The sequence below is a fragment of the Coturnix japonica genome, chromosome 11 (assembly GCF_001577835.2).
Source record: "Coturnix japonica isolate 7356 chromosome 11, Coturnix japonica 2.1, whole genome shotgun sequence".
NCBI lineage: Eukaryota > Metazoa > Chordata > Aves > Galliformes > Phasianidae > Coturnix > Coturnix japonica.
The window spans coordinates 12,146,933-12,168,182 of record NC_029526.1 but is presented as its reverse complement, the minus strand read 5'-3'; the positions used below and the strand labels follow the sequence as shown (position 1 = coordinate 12,168,182).

Below are 21,250 nucleotides of genomic sequence, written 5' to 3'. Positions count from 1 at the left end.
TTATTGGGTTGTTAAAGAAGGGCTTTATAATGAATGTTTGAAAATACGATAGAAAACTTTTTATATGCTCATTACTTTGGCAAAATTGTAACCTTGCAATAGCACTGCATTCCTGATGAAAACTTGGTTGAACATTATGCATTGTACAACATTTTTCAGCTGATTGCCAGGGACTTTAAATTACGTGGTTTTGTGCTGTACAATATTTTGCGTCCAGTACTTTTCCAGAGTTTGATTTTTGCCCTTTTAATCTGTAGCTGGGATGATACAGGATGCAAGAAATCTGAACGTGATGCAGTTCCTGCTTTGTTGACATATCCTCCTGTGGTTTCAAGGGTGGGAAGGGGCTCTAGCTTTGGCTCATGGCTAGGAGGAGAGGAAGTTAAAGATTTCAGCTCCCTGTTATAAGTGTAACTACTTCCCAGTGCAGAAGAAAAGAGTGTAGCCCAGTGACTTAAAACACGTACAGAGCAGCCTGCATGAGGTTCAGGAGTTACACAGAGGCACTCACTCAGCTGGAGGCTGCAAGTTCCTGACGTTACAGTGAGATTGTTCTCTGAATGATAGATACTAACATCTCTTGTTCCAACATGCCAGGGATCGTTTGCTCTCTTTCCCTTTGCTGTCTTGAAGCAACAGGATAATATTGCTTCACAGAAGTAGAGCTAGATGCTGGTTTACATAAATATATATATATATATATATATTTTTTTTTTTTTCTCATCCTCTCTCTTCTGTGTTCTGTATTATGTTATTTAGGATGCATTTGCTTTGTTTCTTACATCTGCTATCAGAAAGTAAGGAACAGTTTTGGAAGACAAGTATTCACAGCCTAATACTTCAAGAGTATCCTCAAGACGTTTTAAGCTATACTCTTATTTTGGCCACTTAAATACCACAACTTCATAACAGTTGTTAGATCAGGCGAGAGCTCAGCATTATGTTTGATCTTGAGGTATGAACAAAAGTTCCTCCTCCTTTGACACATGAATTACTAAAAGGCCAGACAGGCCATTTCTGCATTCTGCTTGTATGTCCTGCAAGTTTGATGTTTAGGAATTGCTTTGATGAGTTTTAATACAACAAAGAATAGGTCACTGGAAAATTATTTAATGGTGTGTATAAATAAATTATATATGTATCATGTTTAGTTCATCTTCCTTCCAAATCACAAAATCCACTCCCCTTTTTTTAACACCTCTCCCCCCATTGTTGTTTTGTTTGTTTGTTTGTTTTTCTTGAAACCAAACTCCAATTTCCCATCTGTAGATCCTGCTACAAGGCAGAAATCCTGGGATTGCTTGGGAATACACATTTTCCAAACTGAATGAGAACAAGACATCTATCAAAAAGCACAGCTACTCCTGGGTGACAGTGCAGTCAGAGTGCTCAGCTACCTGTGGTGGGGGTAGGTAACTTACTAATATTTGATGCTCTTTGTTTTCATTTTTCTTTATACATTCATCTCAAACATTTCAGCTGTCTTTAATTTTGCAAGCATGTGTAATAATACATACACTGAACACCTGGTCCCTTTTTTTTCAGACCGGTAACTTACAATATAGATGAAGTACCTTCATAGCTGCTTTGTGGTAGAAAGAAATAATCATGACAGTCTCAATTCATATCACTTACGGTGGCAGTCCTTTTTTCTTCAGGTCATTCTGCACGTATCTTGCTGTTGAAGTAACATGGGATTTAAATATGTGCTTTGATGTAGTTGTAACCTGGGAACAAAGAAAGATAACAAATAATGAGTGAACTTTATCTATCTGTAGAGAGTAATTGAAGACTAAAATACTATAAAGAACTTTATTGACAGCTCTACTCTGATCTTCTCACTGCTTAATTACAAATATTTGAGTTCAGCAAACTTAAACTCTGAAATTCTACATAAGCTAAAAACTTCTTATTACCATACTCCTCTAGGTATTTGCTTTCCTCAGGACGTGTATTTATTCTTTTTAAATCCTGGATGTTCTGTCAATGGAAGTAATTCTAGGATGTAATGAAAGCAGAAAAGTGGCACATGGGAAAAAAAAGAAAAAAAAAAACCACAAAAAACAACAAAAAGGGAACAAAAATTTGAGTAGCCTTTAAATTGTAAGTGGGTCATATAAAGAAGATTCTATGATGCAGTTGTCCATATTGTCAAAGAATTGGACTGGATGACCCAAGTAAATGCCATGCTATGCTATGCTCCTTCTTTCCTACTTCTTTTTCTTTTGAATTTTGAGTAAACACTTATCTTACTACTTTTTTTTTTTCCTAATACTTCCATAGGACACATTACAGCAAAAGCAATTTGTTTGGAAGATCATCGTACACGAGTTAATTCCTCTTTTTGTGGTCCAAGGATGAAGCCTTTAACTGAAACAAAACTATGCAATACTAATCCTTGCCCAGCACAGTAAGTTCTCGTTATTTTTCTACCTTTCATTGTGCCTTATGACTGAGTTAGCTAGTAAGGACGTTCTCTGCAATAGGCACACAGAACTGTACAGCCCGCTAGATGAACCCGTTTTTATTCTGTAATTTAAAACAGTAATGGTTTAAAAACGTTAGTTGTGTAGGCTTCTGCCCAATGATAATAATAGAAGCAGTATTTCTAATGTTGCTAAGCAAGACCTCCTGAGGATTGCTTGCAGCTCTGTCACCATGCTGGGGTTAGCTATGTGACACTGAGTAAATCTAAGTTACTTAGAGGCCCATTCTGCCACCTTTATTCACCTTGAATCAATAAGACCATTTCCTGAGTAAAGTGCTACTCCCCATGTGGAAGCTTGGCCTTCTGACTCAGATTCCACATATTAGATTAGGCTAAAAGAATCTTGTGAAGTGCAATTAGTGACTTTTGGGCAAAATACTTCATACAGTATTTTGATACCTGTAAGAGGACTATCTTAGCCAAATAAATTGTCAGCAATGCTCCTGCTCCCACAGAAATAAATATGAAGACATTTCTTATGTTAACAACCTTATTTTCTAACACATAAGAAAGGTGAGATTCAAAGGAAGACAGTGACATATAGATAAGCCTTTAGAATCCAGCTGGTATAAATCTACAGAGCTCCTTTAAAAACAAAGGAGTCACGCTGATTTATAGTAGCTGTGGTAGGAGTCCTTTGGAAAAAAAACCGTTGTGTTCATATAATTAAACACAGTATCATGTGGCTTAGAATTTAAATGGAGAGATTTAAGGGTACGCTGACTGTCTGTCTTCTGCTGTTTTTTCACATTTGGACTCCTGACTTTTCAACTTGAGCTTTATATTAATTTTACAAATTAAAAAAATAAAAAAGACCTTTTGACTTCCAGGACAGGAGATTTTCTACAGCGATACAGTGGAAAAAATTAATTGTTGCATAGGAAAATTGTTGAAAACACAGTTCAAGTGCACAAACAGCAGATGGCAGAAGAAGTGAGGAGCTCTAGTCCTTGTGTCATCTGCTGGTTTTACTGTGTGCTGATGAATGCAATAAGTGTGAAACCAGTTAATCCCACTCCCATACTTGATAAAAATAACACATTTAGTCAGTTTTCCCTATCTGTTCCAGTGCAGAAGAGGATGATGGGGCAAAGCAAAAAGACAGATATGCTTCATGGTAGTGTTGTTTTTGCTTCAAAATCCATAGTTTGCAATATGTTAAACATTCTAAAAAATAGTCCAGTAATAGTTTGGAATTTCCTGCAAAATTTAAAGATTACAGCAAAGAGCACAGAATCCAAATGGTAAATTATACATTACAACCACAAAAGGATAGAGATAAGATTTAAGTAATGGAAGCATGTCACATCAGAGCCCCATGTTCCTGCTTCAGCAGTTTCTTTAGATTGCTTTTAGCCACATGAATTTCTGAATACTAATTTCACATAATCTTTGTAGCCAAACACAATCTGTTTGCATGTGACTTATCTCCTGCCAGAATTATTTTTAACCAATGAGCTTCGAATCATGTAGGCAGAAATATAGTCTCTGTGATGTTCCCAGGATCCTTTTACAACATCTTATGCTCACCTCCATTTTCATGTAGTTTTGTTATGCTATAAAATTTCAGCAAAATGTTTTTCATCTCTATTTTCTCTCTCAGAAAATATGGAAAATCAGTTTTGCATATTTCCATATGGAAAATTCCTATTTCTGTTCAACTGATATAATGGCATGTTTTCAAGATCCACTTGTATAAGTATGTCTGAAAATGCTTGAATGTCCATTTTGAAATGCAGTGCAATATTGTCATGCTAAAATTGCCCTGATGGTTTTAGATTACTGCAACACAATTAATAACTTGATCCAGAAATAGAGTACAGAAATAAAAACTATAAAAGCCCCAAGCTTCCCAAATCTGCACATCTAGGGAAAAAACAGTTCAACTCACTAATTAATTATTTTTAAAACCACGTGGGACAACATTAAAAAATATCAATAAATATCATGGAAGAAACAATAGCAACTAAAGAAGAAACAAATATAGTGGGTATAATAGGCAGGGAAGAAAGTGACTAACTGATGAATACATGTGTGTCTGTTTTGTGACTTGAAAGTGAAGACTCCAGACTTGTAAAGGTCAGTGTGGAATAATTACTGCATAGGAACAAAGACCGAGGGAGAACAAAACTACCATCCCAACAGTAAGAACACAGGCATCACAACTGCACACTGTTGTAGGATTTCAGAACTGGCAAATCTGCTCATAATTACTTATGTTATTTGAGCTAATGAAAGATACTCTTGGATCGCAGCCCAGATAATTCTGGAAAATGGAAGTTTACTAGAGGACATTAAAGCAAGTTTATTGCCCTCTCCTCTATGAAGAAGGGAACTTTCTGGACAGTTAGTGCAAATAGACTCTTAAAATGATTGCTTTGGATTGCTCTGCCAATCATGGCTGTCAAAAGCATCAAGGGAAACTAATTAAAGGCTGTTGAATGGATTAAAACTATTAACTTCTGTCCAGATATTTGTATTGCAGAGGTCCACATACTTCTAAATCAGACATAATGTGTTCTGGAAATACATAAATACTGACTTTAATATTAATATTTCTTTGTCCTAACACTAGGCCTTTTTATATTTCTCACTACGTTTGACAGTTATTGAAGTTACTAGATTGGGTGTTGGGATCGCTTCTGTTCCCGAAGGGATTTTACCAGAATAGGAGTTTTATATATTTTTAAACAATTTAATTAGTTTTGTTTTCAGGCAGATGTGATCAGAAAGGCAAATGGGATGTTGGTCATCTTTCACACAGTAAGAAAAGAGAAAAAAACCCCTTTCCTGTCATTAAAACTGTAAGCAGCTATTCTAGTCATCACGGAATGAATGCTGTAGGAAACCATAGAAGCCATAGAAGCAGGATAAGCCAAGCAGCTGGATTTGAGACAAAAAAAAAAAAAAAAAAAAAAAAAAAAAAAAAAAAAGGAAAAAATAAACCAACATTTTCTGTGACATAAATTATTAAAAATCTATAAAATGCTTAAATTCAGTGCTGCATATTTCAATAAGAGATTTCAAGTAATAATTTAATCATTCATAATTTCCTCTGTTTTCTTCACCCATTTTCCCATCTAGTTGCTCCTTATGATCTTACACTGGAAGCTTTTGAGGACAGACGCTTGGATGTGTGTCTGTGAAGAGTTACACAAGGGTTGGGGACCCACCCTGTGCTTCAGTAATAGAAATACTAAGCAGCTATTGACATTTCAAAACTGAATTCAGCCTAAGCAACTGGCAGTGTTTCTTCAGTCTTTGTGTAATTTTAGTGACAGCATGCATAACTGAAGCTTGCCTGCAACTGGAGCGTACATTTGCCCAACAGCTTTTGCTGGTTAAATTCTTACTGTTTTATTTAGATCCCACATCTTCTGTCTGCCAAATTTGTTAGTCTGAGGAGATTTAAATCCTCCAAATGCTATTGACAGGACTGCTGATTTTAGCAAGTCTATTCTTTTTTTGTAAATAGAGGCAAGCTAAGGTTTGACATTAATATCATTGAACGCTACCATGCCAGCATTTGTTGAGCTGTGACAAATGCACTGGGAGGTTCATGCCTACCTAAGTTGGTCCCATTCCTTCCCTGCAATGCCAGCTTTTTCCTGGTTTCAGCTTAGGCGAACCTTCTTCCAGTTTGTGGTTTTTTTTGAAAGAAAAGGTAACAAGGAAAGCAACATAACAGCAAAAGGTCAGAACTGTCCAGTGAGACAATTTCATCTACTTATAAACCTGTCTATGCATCACACTTTTGTTTTGTTCTCTCTTCTGTTAGTCTATTTGGATGTCTCTTCAGCAGCTGAAGTGACAGAAGTGATCATTCACTCTGTCTTTAGGGAATATTCTTCTTTTAGGGAGTTTTTTTTTTTCAATTCAAGTACTGGCATGGTTATGAAGGAATGGTGATTTGTTAGATTTTCTACATACTCCACCAGCCTCAGTGGCACTGTCTCTCTCTGTCCTCAAGGAATTCCTGATTCCAGGTTAGATTCATAGGCAAGTTAGTTCTGGTAGATGTGTGAGCTGTAAATAATTAATGCTAATTTTCTAGTTGTATTAGTTATATTTAATTCCAATCAAACTATTCTTTTCAAGAAAGATTAAGTAACAAATGTTTTTTTGATATCAGTACATTAGTAGAGTAGATTAAGCAGAATCCCTGAATAATTCACATTTCATAGGTGACTCGTGTGTTGATTTTATAAAGTTAATTGGCCTCTTATGTTTCTAATACATTTTCTTCATTAAGCTGGTCAGCAGGTGAATGGAGCGCATGCAGCAAATCTTGTGGAGGAGGGCAACAAAGTCGTCTCATTCAGTGTGTGCAGAAAAAGACTTTCCAAAGAGAGGAGGTAGTGGCCCATTCCCTGTGTCCTGTTAGCACCCCTACACAAGTGCAGATATGCAATAGTCAAGACTGCCCACCTGAATGGAGCCCTGGACCATGGTCTCAGGTAATCTGGAGAAAAACCTGTGTTTTCTATTGCTGACATAATAAAAACTATGCCAGAAATTCTATGCAGAAAGAAACAGTGTAAACTGTGAATCAATATTGTACAAATAGTTCTATTCGTAATGATAACTTGTAAGCTATATTTTAATGAGCCTTGTGGTCAGAAAGGAGGGCTTCCAGGAGGGGACACCTTCTGGTGCATACAAACAGATGGTTTCATAACTCGATGAATTCTTCAAAGCCATTAACTCCTGTCTGAGATCAGTTCCTACAGCAGTATTAACTTTTCTTAGAGATGACTGGCAGCCAAGGAATAAAGAAATATTTGGACTTATTAATGCACATGCAATTTTGAATTGTGCATTGGTAAAGCTGTGATTTACACATATAATAATTGTTTCTCTACTTTGCATCTGTTAGAGTAACTCTTCTTCAGCAAGTAGAACACTGCTGCAGTTAATCTCCATGAGGAGCATAAGGCCCCTAGGCAGATTCCTGTGTGTACACACCCTGCTTCACAAACCTATGAAAAGCTTGACATTAAACCAGTCTGAGTTAAAAAGCACACACATGCTTATACAAAACTCATCCCTGCTCTGTCTGTGACTATTGTTGCTGCTGGCATGAGCTGTGAATTCAAGGATAAATCAAGTATTGGGAAATCTTTAGATGTAAGAGGCAGATGACACTAAACCTATATAAGAAAGAATTATTTTGATTTTTCCATATTAATTTAGTGAGACCCAAGGTGGATTTAAATTTACTGAAAATGCTATTACTCCTGTGTACTCCTCTTGGTACTTTTATTCCTTAGATGTTCAAGAACATCTTGACCTAAGCCTTCCAGGTTAAGAAGCACACATTGCTTCTCCATGTGAATGCTCTGTAATGTACTGGGACAGACAAGTAACTTTGTCTTCCAGTGTATGTGCAGGAAACACTACTATGGCAAAAGGCTGTGAAAAACAGATATGACAATTAGATGTTTAAAAGGGAAGAACAAAGTCCACAAGCTGTTACTAGGCTCATTGAACAAGTTAGCAAGGATTTTAAGGGTCAGCTGAAAGCTGCTATATCACAGGCTCAAAAGAGTTAAAAGACAAAAATGCAAACTACCCAGTCTCTCTTCACAAATCTGAGAATCATTTTAAATGAAAGGCTTTTCCATCTGTTTGGGGATAAGATTACAACCAGAGATTTTCAGCAAACAGGTAATTCTGTTCTATTTCAGTGCACCCTGTTTCATGAAATCTTTAGAAAACATTTATGGTTTAATTTGTGCAGTGATAACGTGGTATTCTGCATTGGAATGTGCCTATTAGTTATTGTAAAAACACTTAGAAGAGGATGCAACGAGATAGAAAGTCCACAGCATTATTTCAGGGCTATTTCCTCATTTCATCAGAAACGGCTCATTAGTGCATTTTGTTGCAGGCTGAGGCAGTGAAAGCTCTGGAATATCTTTTCAACTGAACCACAGTTCACGCAATACATATTTATTCACTAGTGACTTGTCCTAAGCTTTGTCATAATCTTGGCAATTAACTTTGGTCAAGCATCTTAGCCATTTTCTATATCAGATTCTATCTTCTTAAGAGGTTCCTGTGAAGGAGTTATGTATAGATTCCCTAGGTAGTTTTCTCTGTCTCTTTCTTGTCCCTCCAGTCTAACATGAGGACAAGATAACAAATAGCTGAGAACATCTTGCTGTTGGAGATTTTCAGGTGGGAGGTTAGAAGTAGCTTTTAACTATGCTGTCCAGAGAAAAAACAGTTTTGCTCACAAGTCCAACTTCTCTCATCAGCAGAAAGAAAAAAAAAAGATATTGCTTGTCCTACATGGGGGCTGTTAAGAGTTCATAGTTTAGAAAAAGAAAGCACTCAGCAGATCGCTGTAAGACTGACAAATAGATGTTGCTGTTATGGAATTTCAAGTTTACTTGCATTACAGTGACAGCTACAGAACACATTAACAATGGTTTCTGTGTTCTGCTGTAAAATACGAATAATGTCAATTTACATTTCTTCTAGCTCAAATGAGTATTTCTTTCCATCACAGTGCTCCAAGACTTGTGGGAGAGGCATTAAGAAACGGGACGTCTACTGCACAAGTACTGGTTCTCCCAAGCTGAAAATCTTGCCTGAAAGTATGTGCAGCCAAGACCATAAACCTGAATCCCAGCAGACCTGTGTGCTAGGACGTTGCCCCAAAAATGACCGACTCCAGTGGGTGATTGCTTCCTGGAGTGAGGTAAAGTAAAGTGGGGCTCACAGTCTTCCTTCTCTCATTTTGAAAATGGTGACTTGGGGACGCACACACAACCAATATAGGAAAAAAAAGAAAAGCTGACCTGACATTTGAAAATCTGGTGCTGTGGGCAAACCACTATAAAAGCACAGTTCTTTACATTCAGATGTAGTTAGATATATTCTGATGTCTTTGCTTTTTTGGACTTCCAGTGACTTAGCTTCATATTTCTGTTTATACATATGGACCATGGTCTTTGGGGTTTTATAATGCTTTTGTAGTTTCATGTAATTTAGGTTGTCTTGAGCATAGCCCAGCCTCCTTTGAATGTGTTTCTATAGATTTAAAAGGTGTGCTTTGCTTTTACAGTGCTCAGCCTCCTGTGGCCCAGCTGTACGCAAGCGAGAACTAAAATGTGGAGAGAAAAGCATCCATGGAAAATTAATCACCTTTCCTCAGAGAAGATGTAGAAATATCAAGAAACCTAACATAGACCTGGAAGAAGCTTGTAACAATGGACCTTGCCCATCTCAAACATTGTATAACATGGTGTCTGGTTGGTATTCCTCACCCTGGCAGCAGGTAGGAATGGAAAGCCTTCTTGTCCTTCCCTTCCTATCCATGATGTATTTTGGTTTAGTTAACCTCTTTTTCCTCAAATTCATGAAGGTTGCCCTAAAATGTTACTTGTGCACCAGAGCAACTTGATTCCACTATTGTTTCTCAATACTTCCTTTTCAGTGTTCTAACTGCACTGTGATTGAACTATTGCATAGCTATACACACAGCGTATTTAAGGATCTGCATAGATTGCCTGGAATTCCCTAAATGCTATGATTAATTTGAGGATCAGTCTGTATTTGTTTCTACATTCTTGCAAATAAGCTTCTGTATTTCTGGAACTTATCTACTTTATGAGTCACATATCAATGAGCCACACACTCATTTAATAACATTTACATGAAACAATGTATGCCTGACAATTGTAATCAGATGAAAATGATCACATTTATCTTAAAGACAACTTTTCACGAAACACATACAAGTAAAAGGCTTATTCATTCTAAAATACTTCATAGATCTTCCTGCAAATGCATACTGCTTTTCCCCAGACGCTGCCATAATTATGTTTCCAGTGGGAGCTTTATCTCTGCTCCGACAGCAGGATTGGGCCCAGAGGCTTAGAGTTCAAAAGAAGTCAATGCAGCCAATCAGGAGTGGGTTTTCTAAAACATTCAGTTTGTCTACATGTCTAAGTAAGGAACCAAATTTTCAGTTGAGTCCTTAAATAACCATACTTTCGAAAGGGTTCGAGAATGGAGAACAGATGCACACACCATTGAAAATCTGGTCCTGATAGGGATTGCCGAGCATTGACATGTCTGATCCTGACCTCTCTCTGAAAGTCTCATCTAAAGCCCTTCATAGTGTTTTCCTTTGGCTTTCATGGGCTTTGAAGGATTCTCTTAAGATGTTTTTGTTGTTCTCTACAGTGTACAGTAACATGTGGTGGGGGAGTGCAAACCCGGAGTGTACAGTGCCTACGCCAAGGGAGACCAGCCTCTGGGTGCTTGCCCCATCAGAAACCAGCAGTCCTGAGAGCCTGCAATACTAACTTTTGCCCAGCCCCTTCCAAAAGAGGTAAAACTCAGCTTTACATTCTGCAGCAACTTATACTGGTATACACAGATATACTCCATGTCCAGCAAAAATCACCTTTTTTTGTTACAGCCACATGAGATTTATATTTGACACGTTCTTCCACAAATTTTTCCAGTAATTGAAGCTTTTCAGTTACTTTCAACACTACAGTATCTCTCTTCCCAGAGTTAACTCTCTTACAGCAGACATGAGTATAACTGACAGAGATATTAAGAATAGAGATATGTTTGAAATATATATATATATATATATATATATATTTAAAAGTTAACACAGTGTGGTTCTGAGCTGCACCTTCAGTTTCTGTTTTTGTGAATGTCCTATGCTGGTACTCTTTTATGAGTATTTTATTTTAAAACAAGATGCTGAAAGTAACATCTATAAAACAGGCTGGAGAAATGGAGTTGGGAACAACGGTCAACCTCTGGCCCTGCATCTTGTAATTTGACATTAGACAGCAACCCCTCTCATCTGTACTGATTCATGATATTCACTGTAGAACCCAGTGGTGTCTGAAGAGTTAGACCATCCCACTGTAGTAAGTCAAGACATGCAGAGTATCAAACAGGCCTGAATCCAAACTAAGATATACTGATAAAATAAATAAGAGATACATGAGCAGTTTTCCTATTTTTATAATTAAATATTCTTAACTATTCAAGTACTAATTAACATTCCTAAGAAGTTCAGCTGTACTTCAGAATTTCTGTATTATGTCCTCTTCTGTCATGATACAGCAAGAACTCTTCTTTCACCCCAGCCTCCCTCTGCTATATTTCATGTCTGAAGTAATGTCTGTTACTAATTTTGGCCTTGGCCTGTTTCTTTCTTGCCTCACATCTGCAGGAGCCCTTTCACCTTTGTTATAACTGGGTCGTCAGGCTCTAGAGATCAATTATCTCCTCACTGCTCTCTAACTTTCTGTCTAAACCAGCAAAAAGAGAAGGAACCAGCTGTGCTGGAATCACATCGAAGCAAATCAGTCTCCATTATCAGCCATGCAGCTCCAGCTCAGTGATCACAGTTGAGAAATTAATGTTTCAGGGAAAGTTTGCACACTTTCCTAGACAAGCTGGGTCACTTCCATCTGTTAGATGCAGTTACGGTCACCATAACTCCTAACAAATCCAACCGCTTGAAATGAATCAAAATTAAAACAACATGTAAATACTTGAGTAAATAGAAATAAGGAGCTGACAGCCTGGTCTGCATTCACTGAAGCTAGTGGGAGCCTTTGTGTTCATTCCAATAGTCCTTGGATTAGGCCCCAAGAATAAAGTTTTTGGCCACACCTCTGTAATGTTAGCAATGCATTCTGGTCTTCAAAAGAGGGAATAAAGATTTATTAACATTACCTCCTCCATGCATATAAAGTTAAAAAAACAAAACAAAACAAAACAATGACACAAAATGACAACAAACCACAACAAAAAGTCATCCCTAATTACTGAAAACTGGTGATCATCCCAACTCAGAACAGCTTTCCTTACTGGGAGCTGTGCAGCTTTTCATCTGTTCACTCCTTCGGCAAAGTGGCACTGTCTGTTCCCCACTGCCACATTCTGTGTGGTGGGCAGTAGTTGAAGCAAAGTGAAAGCTGGTGCTAAACTACAAGATCCGTTTGTCCTGACACTAGATTAAGGCAAAATGCAGTATGACACTAAGCTTCCTCATTCCTATAAAACTGTTTGTTCAAGGACAGTGTTTTCTTTACATAAGATTAGCATTTACAGATGGAATTATGTTTTTAAAAATTGAGCAATAAAATGGCAGTATTTTTTATTTTCCTATTCATTCAAGTAAATCTGAGGGGGATAAAGGTACAAAGGTAGCACCATTGCTGTCATAAACAAAGAAGTTAAAAAAGAGTAGCAGTGACCAATCAAAAGAAATTCACACACAGAGCTCAAGATAATTCCCAAAACCAAATGGCTGATCTGAGAATGCAGACAACATTAGAAGAGTGATTCTGTACATTCCCTAAAGATCTAAATGCAGGAAAATAAGTCACTTTGGAAGGTGCTGGTGGAACTACTGTGATTTTCAGAAATACTAAAACATTGCTTGGATTTCTCTCTCGCAGATGATCCTTCTTGTGTGGATTTCTTCAGCTGGTGTCATCTGGTACCCCAGCACGGTGTCTGTAACCACAAATTTTATGGCAAGCAGTGTTGTAAATCATGCACAAAGAAGAACTGATAGCAGCATGTAATCTGAACCCTTCACTGACAAGATTTTCTTCCTCAATTTATGTTGAAATTAACTTTGCTTTGAGCCAAGACATGGTGCCACATAAACCACTGATGGAAGAGACATTTTTTTCTAAGGGAATGTCTGAGGTACAGTAATTGTTGGATATATGTTGAAAAATGAATGAATGTTTATTTTTTTTTTATTTGCTGACCTCACTGAAGTACAGGGTACTACAGATCACTTGAACACTGAGACTCGAGGGGCAGTTCTTTCCTTATAAGTGTCACTTTGCACTGTCACATGTTATGAGGAAGAAAATCAGGCAAGGATGCTTTTTGTGGCTAATTTACCAGAATGCAAAGCAAAAGAGATTGGGACCTCAAGGAATAAGGTTACAGCATGGCAGCATGACAGATCACGCAATCAGAAGTGTTTCCTTTTTTATCTTCTATGATAACATCTTCCCAGGGTAAGGAAGCTGTTTACTGCCATTTTCACAGAAAGACTTTCAAATGACTGTTTGGAGAACCCAGTGTCACACGTGTGACCATGAGAAGTAAATAGTGCACTACAAAGTTATATGGTGCTTCTCTATTGTACTTGCTGCTGGAAAAGCAAGATTTGCATCATGCTTATGTTTTTATTGTTTTGAAGAATTCATTTTCTGCTTCATGTAGAAACTCAGAGGTGGTTAACTAGTAACTTGAAATGTATTCCTAGAAATATTCAGCGTTAGAATATTTGGACTTTTAACGTTGCTGTGTTACAAGTAAAATAGAATTTCATATTTCAACTAACTCAAGGAACTCAGATTTGTTGAGCTCAATGTTATGTTTTCAGCTTTCTAAGCTCATAAGATATGTAAATTTAAAATTTAAACTTGATATATTAAAGTAGATTTTTTTCAGAAGCTAGGTTGTTTAAATGCCAAGATACTGAAGAATGTCTTCCTTTTAATCTCAAATCTCTGCAAATTTTGTTTCATCAGTTGCCCAAAGGAAATAACAGGAATATTACAGTTCATTAATTCAAGCTAAACTTCTCTAAATAGTTATATTTTCATACAGGTGATAAGAAAAAATTGCAAATACTAAGCAGACTATTTTCTCTAACCAAATAAAAATCATTTCTATTTTTATACACTCTCTTAATACTTACATTTAGTTCAGAATCCATCAGCAAACAAAACAAATGTGAACAATACTTGTCATCGTTCCATATCAAGATGTTATGTGACACTGTACATCAAATAGTACAACTTAAAAAGTTCCTGAATTAAAAAAATTCAACCCAATATATTTGCCAAAACCGTTGTGAGACAGAGCTGTGTTCTACTGTAATTTTCTGGGGAGTGGCTATGAGGGACATATTTATCTAATTCCACCCAATCCCACAACTTCTTTTGATGAATGTAGCTGCATTTTACTGTTTTGTGTTGTTTTGTTTTTTTTTTTAAAGTATCAATTCAGCATAAGATTAGCCAGCTCAGCACTAATGCCAGACAGTGGTCACTTAAAATTATCAGTTCCTTTCGCAACAATTTAAATTAAAAACATGTATTCTATGATAGTTCAAGAAATGATGATTGGAAACATATCTCAGTCTACATTGCTCTGTCTTGATATTTGACATTGCATAATTATGAACTCTTTTCTAGGAAAACAACAAGTTTTTTCTGGTTTTTTGTTTTGTTTTTGTTTTTAATAATTGTGTCTTTTTTATTATTTGATGTAAAATAATTAATTTATTAATACATAGCTTCTCCTTTATATTTCTTTGCTCACTTCCTTAAGTGAAAACTGAGAAAAGAAAATGGCAGTGTCACAAAATATGATGTAAAAAAAAAAAAAAAAGCAAAACATATAAGTGTATTATTTAATTATTTTATAAGCTCTGTAATAAAGTACTTTAACTGTTTCATTATATTTGGAATTGTAAAATTCATGAATAAAATATGGAGGTTATAAATAAATATCAAGTAATATAAGTGGTGTTTGAATTTGTTTATGCTGATTGTGCCTTAATATCTTTAAAACATTTTCTTTTATTCTTCTACTAAATTGTCTAATGTCGGTGATTCTGAACCTAATTCAGTTCTGTGGAGGGACAGCAACTAAAGCTGTCCCACCCAGAGGAGTGTGTTCTTTGGGGTAGTGGAAATTTAGCCACCACAGCTATGTATGAATTCTCTGTCTAACCCTGCCCTTGACATTCCAGTTTTGTATGGGTTAATATTGGTAGGGAGCCCTCAAAACAGTGGATTTGAGTGTTAACAAGCCACTATGATGAATGGTGGGGAGGTCATTCCTTTCAGGGACTCAAAGTCAGGCATATGTTGTAAGGTCATGTGAAACTTGTCCACTTTTGAAGTTTCCTTTATGCTGGTAAGTGTGGAATGTATGACTGACTATTCAACAAAGTGAGTATGTTGTAGCTGTCTTTCAAGAGTAGATGGTAGTTCTCATTACAATGGCTACCCTACCACTGAAGCAGCTGTTATGGGCTCTGCCCCTTTCAGACACAAAAAGGTAAAATGGACATAACTTCATAGTTTTACTTTCATAACAACACAGAAGCAAAAATACACAAAAGTACAGATGCATACCTAAATGCAACATTAAACAGAACCATCCATCTACCCTTCACTTGCTAAAGATATCAGAAACACGTATGTCAAACATGTATGTCATAGGACCAGCATGTTTCTTTCCTGCATGTATTTATCTGCAAGGTGGTTTACAAGAAGCCTTACACAAATAAGTATTGTGTTCTTTTTTATTGTCTTTTTTTTTTTTTTTTTAAAACAGTGTCTCCTACCTGTCTGGGGAAGATGGGAACTAAGAAGTTTCCCAACCATTACCCAGTATTGACTAATAGGGACTACATCTGTTCACTGAAATATTTTACATATACTCTCTAACATTTATTTGCCACTTGTCCACTCACTCATTAGCACTGAGGACTTCTACAATAGCAAGCTATATAGAATATTGTTGATAGAAAATACTAAGCTTACTTCTGATTCACAGTATAATGTAGTAGATACTAATAAACAATAGCTCAGTCTGCTCCTGAAAGACACCCAGCGAGTGCTCTTTTGAATGTGACTTGGTCTAGCAATTTAAGTAATTATTAGAATCATAGAATCATAGAATCAATTAAGCACACAGAAGAATTCAGATTCTAAACTGCTTTGTGTTCTAGTCTAGAATTTTGGAATTAAAATGAACTGACATTTGTCAGTGAATTACAGAGCTGTAGATGGATGTTGAAAGAGGAAATATTGCTTAAACTTGTGCTATTGTGTGGTTGGATCAACCCCAAGTTCACAACTGCTTTGCTGCTAAGCCGTCACAACGGTATTTGGTATACAAAGCTTGGCAGTTTTCTAGAAGTATATTGCTGCAAGGCTCACTTTATAAAGCAGAATGGGGTCTTTTCACAAAGGAATTGCTCTCTTTCCTGTACTCAGATTTCATCACTCAGGTAAAGGATGCATCTGCCTAAAACTCAAACAGATATTTAATGAATGGCTTGATTGTGTAAATCAAACTCAACTACATGGATGCCCAGAAGACATGAAATGTTGGAGAGAGCTGAATATTTCGCTGTACGTGGTTTTATAGTAACACAATCCACAACCCCTATTTCCTTTACTTTTCAGTAAATTCTATTCAAACGCATCAATAAAATAAATTACCATTATTATTTCTATTGTAAAGGAGTCCCAACCCTATCAAGTCACTGAGGCCCTATTGCATACAACACACTTTGCGCGTCATGGAGGGCTTGCTGTCCCAATATACAGCAAGAAGCAATAGGGAAAGAATGTGCTAACAGTAAGCTCATTGTGATCAGTAGAAGTACTACTCATAGGTCACTGTCCATCTGGACTCTGCAGATGAGATCTGAAAGCAAAATGTTGATGAACTATCTTGACTGCATTTTGAAAGCAAGTACTAAGCATTGCTAAGAACTGAGAAGAAAGCAGAGCTAGTAGGGAAACTGTTCAATAATAGTCCTAACCAAGAAAGCGACTATCATAAGAGGAAATCAATATTTATGTATCATTCAACTTGTTAGACTGGCAGTTATCAAGGGCTGTAGAAATGTGAGTTTACAGCAATAAAGTAAGTCATCTTGCCATCAGAAAGTGTTCTGAAACAAGTAGATACGGCTGCTAAAAAAAATACCCTAATTTTTTCCCTTGCCAATTTTATGTGAACACAAGCCAAATCAAGCTGACCTTCCTGTCTACTTCCTGCACATCACGCACCATTAGCGCAGCTATTCTTTTCCTCTAAATGAATTCAGGCCCTGGTTTGGCTGAAATGTGCTCTTTGATGTATATATTTCTGGAGTTCTTTATCTTGCAACTTACAAGAAGCACTTGCTTCCCATGAGAACAGGCAGTGATAGACATAATGGGGCTGTATTGACTGGCATGAACTGCAGACTGCACAAATACTGGTTGCTGTCTTCATCATTGCCCATGGCAAGTCATCGTCTCTGCCCTGGACAGGAGCAATTAGATCAATCTGGCCAAAAACCCCACCTCCTAACAGTCAGCACATTGCATAGGGTTAAAGGAAATAACTGCTGGCTCATTTTCAGTGTCCCTTGTCTGAATGTCCCAGAACTAAAGATGAAACCTGATTTTCTGACTTCAAAATTGAATGTGTTAACATCTAAGCAATTTTTCTTGTACTCTCTGGAAAAAAAAAAAAAAAAAAAAAAATCTATTGCAAGAGCTATACTCCAAACTAATAAATATTTTATGTAGTTTCTATTCAATAATAAATATTCAATCATGAACAGTATCTGATTTAATTTCCCAGCTCTGACAACAGAGGCCTGAATCTTTAGCGAAACCCTCAGTTTTTGGCTTACTTTCCAAGCATTAAATCAAGCCATTGTCACCATACATTTCAGACTTCTTAAGTACTGGGTACTTACAGCAACTTCAGACAGACCCTTAATATCCCCTCTAGGTGAGTTGGGCTGCCAAGCATTAGTTTATTATGTTCCGTTGTGATAATGTTCAATAATCCTTTTGTAACAACACTGGAGGACTGACACAAAAGCTCATTCAAAAATCATATTATAAGGTTTATGATATGAATATTTACTTAGGAAATTCTTCCCTACAGTAAGTAAACAGGATTCATAGAAAAGCATACAGAAGAATTCCATTCCTTATATCGTTGTATGCAATATCTGCCTTAGATTTGTCCAAAGACCTTCTCCCTAAGGCAGGAATCCCCTGCTTGCACTCCTGTGTTTCCATGGGAATACTGGCCCTCTCACAACTCTATTTAGATTACAGCTGAAGATATTCAGGACATCTACAGGATTCAAGAGTTGCTCTTGTACAAAATACTTAATCCTATCTATAATGCTCTTTCCGACCAACTTTCACAGTGCTTGTGAGATGGCAACCATCATGACTCCTTACCTGGGGCACTGCAGGAAACTGTAGTAGCAGCCAGGATTCCTGCAGGGCTCGTGCAGAAGCAGCACTTGAGCACAGAAACAGATAATTTTTCCTTCCAGGAAGAAAGATAAGAGGGATTCCCATTAATGATTTACCTGGATGCAGTTATGACCCATTCTGCAGGAAAAGCCATTCTAATGCAACGTGTTCTCCAGAGCACTGTTCTCTTTCCCAGATAGATAAACCCCATAGAAAGTGCTTCTAGATTATCCATGCTGTTAATGATATTTCATCACTTACACATCAGAGTTTAATACAGTGACTCAATATGTAAATCACATTTTGTGAAGGATGAAATAATATTATACTTCTAAGACCACTAAAAGAAGTTTAACTTTCAAAGAATTTAACTGTACAGCCACTCTCCATTGATAGATAATATTTCAATCAGACCAGAACATTTCATTTCTAGACACAGATACTGCCTGTCAGCAGAAAGTTCATCAGCTGAGACTTTGTAAAAATACATTTCAAATACTATGTTGCCCACCACTAGCATGGTTTACTGATTACTGCCTTTGCTGGTGTGTGGGGAAAAGTCAACTAGCAGTCAATAATAGGCTGTAAACACAGCTCCAATTAAATGTAGTATATACTTCTTCAAACTGTACCATTTACCACAATTTAATTTTGAGGTTTTTGGTGTCCACTTCTAAAATACTAGTTATAAACCAAAATTGCTTATGAACAAACTGTAACATCTAATTTGGAAGGTATTCAGCTATTGAGTAAGGCCTTAAGATCATATATGGGCAACTGTGATACACATCTACCATATTACATGTTCTGAACTCAAATTGTTGTTGTGTCTTGTGGCCAGTTAACGTCTAATTCTGACTCTTTTTTTGTTTCAACTGCAATTGAACTTACAATAAAAATTATGAACGGGTTATAAGCTTCTGGTATACAGCTTGCTCAGTGTCATAAACAGTCTGCTAGCCTCTAGCTAGACTAGACATACTATATCGGACATATTGATTCAAGAGGATATCAGCACAACTCTCAGGTAGCTAACATAAAGAACATAATTAAGAGACATTTAACATCTAGCACATTTGTTAGTCATTCTATTTATTACTTAGTACAGTAATTCTATGCTGGAGTTTGTGTATTTTAAGAATCCTATTTGATTTCACCAGTCACACTGCTATTTCTAAGGTAGAGCTAAGCCACAGTGTTATAGATTGGTTGTGAGCATTGGTGAAAGAACTTCATCTGAGCTAAGCAGCTGAGAAGTGAATAGTTCACAGACCTGATTATCTAACAGGTGAAGGTTGATTCTAGACCTATAAAGTACAGTTTGAAATTACACTGGTCCTGAGTTTTGACCTATTGTGATCACTAAATGTAAGGCTAAAGAGCTTTGTGTTTGCTACACAGTATTTGCATACTGTGCATACTGCATATTTGCACACTGAACTGAGTTTTGACCCACATTTCAGTGGAGGCCAAAAATCAGTTTTCCACCCTGAAGCATAACTTGAAAATACAAAATAGTAGGGAATTTATCTTCTGACTGGCAGCAAGCAGAAAGAAGATATTGTGTAGGATATGATGATACTCTCTTGTTCTTAGTTGGGTGCATTCCTTTTATACCCGTTGCTATATCTGTGAACAACAAGGGGGATTTTTTTCCCACCCACATAAGAACATCCAGACATTTTCAGATACATTCCAATATTTCTGCATTTATTTTGACCTCTTCAAGAATTTTCCTGTGGATTACCAGGTTTTGAGTATTCAGTATGCTTCATTGTCTGTTATAAGGTGGTAGACAGTGTATTTGCAGCTTGTTACTTGTACCGGGGAATGAAGAAGGAATGGAGAACAAAAGAGCAGTTAATCTTCTGGTTCATCCTGGACATTACAGTTATGTTATAGTCATCTGTTTTGTCAGATCGGATCTGAGCACAAGTCATTGCCTTCAGCCCATTGACCATCCATCCCTAATTCAGTGTAGCAAGTATCTCTCTTCAATTAGCTTGGTTAATTGCTCATTCTTATTTGGGGCGGTTGCAGCTAGCACCTCACATCTGCCTGAAACCAAGTGCAATGCAGTCCTCTTATTGACAGTAAAATACTGTTCTGCTGAGAGATCATGACTTAGTTTGCTCTTAGGCCAGAATACAGATTCCTCTACCAAGGCAGGTTTTATGATCTGTCACCCAACTGTTCCTATCTACATATATACAACATACATAGTAAAAATCTTCCAGGGTAGATCTTTTTGTTTATATGTGGAACTAAATTAAGTAAAAAAAAATAAAAAATAAAAAATTACTATTTTGTATATGCTATCTGCTCTTATTCAGGAAACAACCAAAGTAAAGAAAGCTTCTTAGATGACACAATCACACTTAAGGACAGAGTACTTCAAGAACTGGGTTATTCTTGATGGTGGCTTTTGTAAGTGCTCTTCCCTGATCTTCTCATTAACCTTCTGAACTTTGTGCCGACTGGATGGATCCCAGCCAGCAACTGCCAAAGAACTCTTTGAAAGCAAAGTTTACACCTCAGCTTCCAAACTGTATTACTGTAGCATACTAACTGTATATATGAGGGAGAAAAACAGTGTATTTGTCTTTTTGAAAACAGCAGCTGATTAAAAATAAAGTCCCAATAATGTGAGAAACATACAGTCTCAAAACCTTCAGACATTTTGGCACATAGTTCTGTCTCTCTCAGACAATTGCATCCCCTTTTTCACTGC

The 21,250-nt window shown here is 36.8% G+C and overlaps 1 protein-coding gene across 3 annotated transcripts in view; it reads left to right on the top strand.

Annotated features, from left to right (window-relative positions):
- ADAMTS18 (ADAM metallopeptidase with thrombospondin type 1 motif 18) overlaps positions 1-14,899 on the top strand; it is a 66,217-nt gene extending 51,318 nt beyond the window's left edge. For all 3 annotated transcript variants that reach the window (XM_015874172.2, XM_015874170.2, XM_015874171.2), the window contains 7 exons: positions 1,270-1,408; positions 2,284-2,410; positions 6,741-6,945; positions 9,003-9,194; positions 9,561-9,773; positions 10,685-10,832; positions 12,937-14,899. In XM_015874172.2, coding sequence (XP_015729658.1) covers positions 1,270-1,408; positions 2,284-2,410; positions 6,741-6,945; positions 9,003-9,194; positions 9,561-9,773; positions 10,685-10,832; positions 12,937-13,052 — 1,140 coding nt within the window. In that variant the 3' untranslated portion in view covers positions 13,053-14,899. The remainder of the gene's footprint in view (positions 1-1,269; positions 1,409-2,283; positions 2,411-6,740; positions 6,946-9,002; positions 9,195-9,560; positions 9,774-10,684; positions 10,833-12,936) is intronic.
- Positions 14,900-21,250: the final 6,351 nt, after the last annotated feature.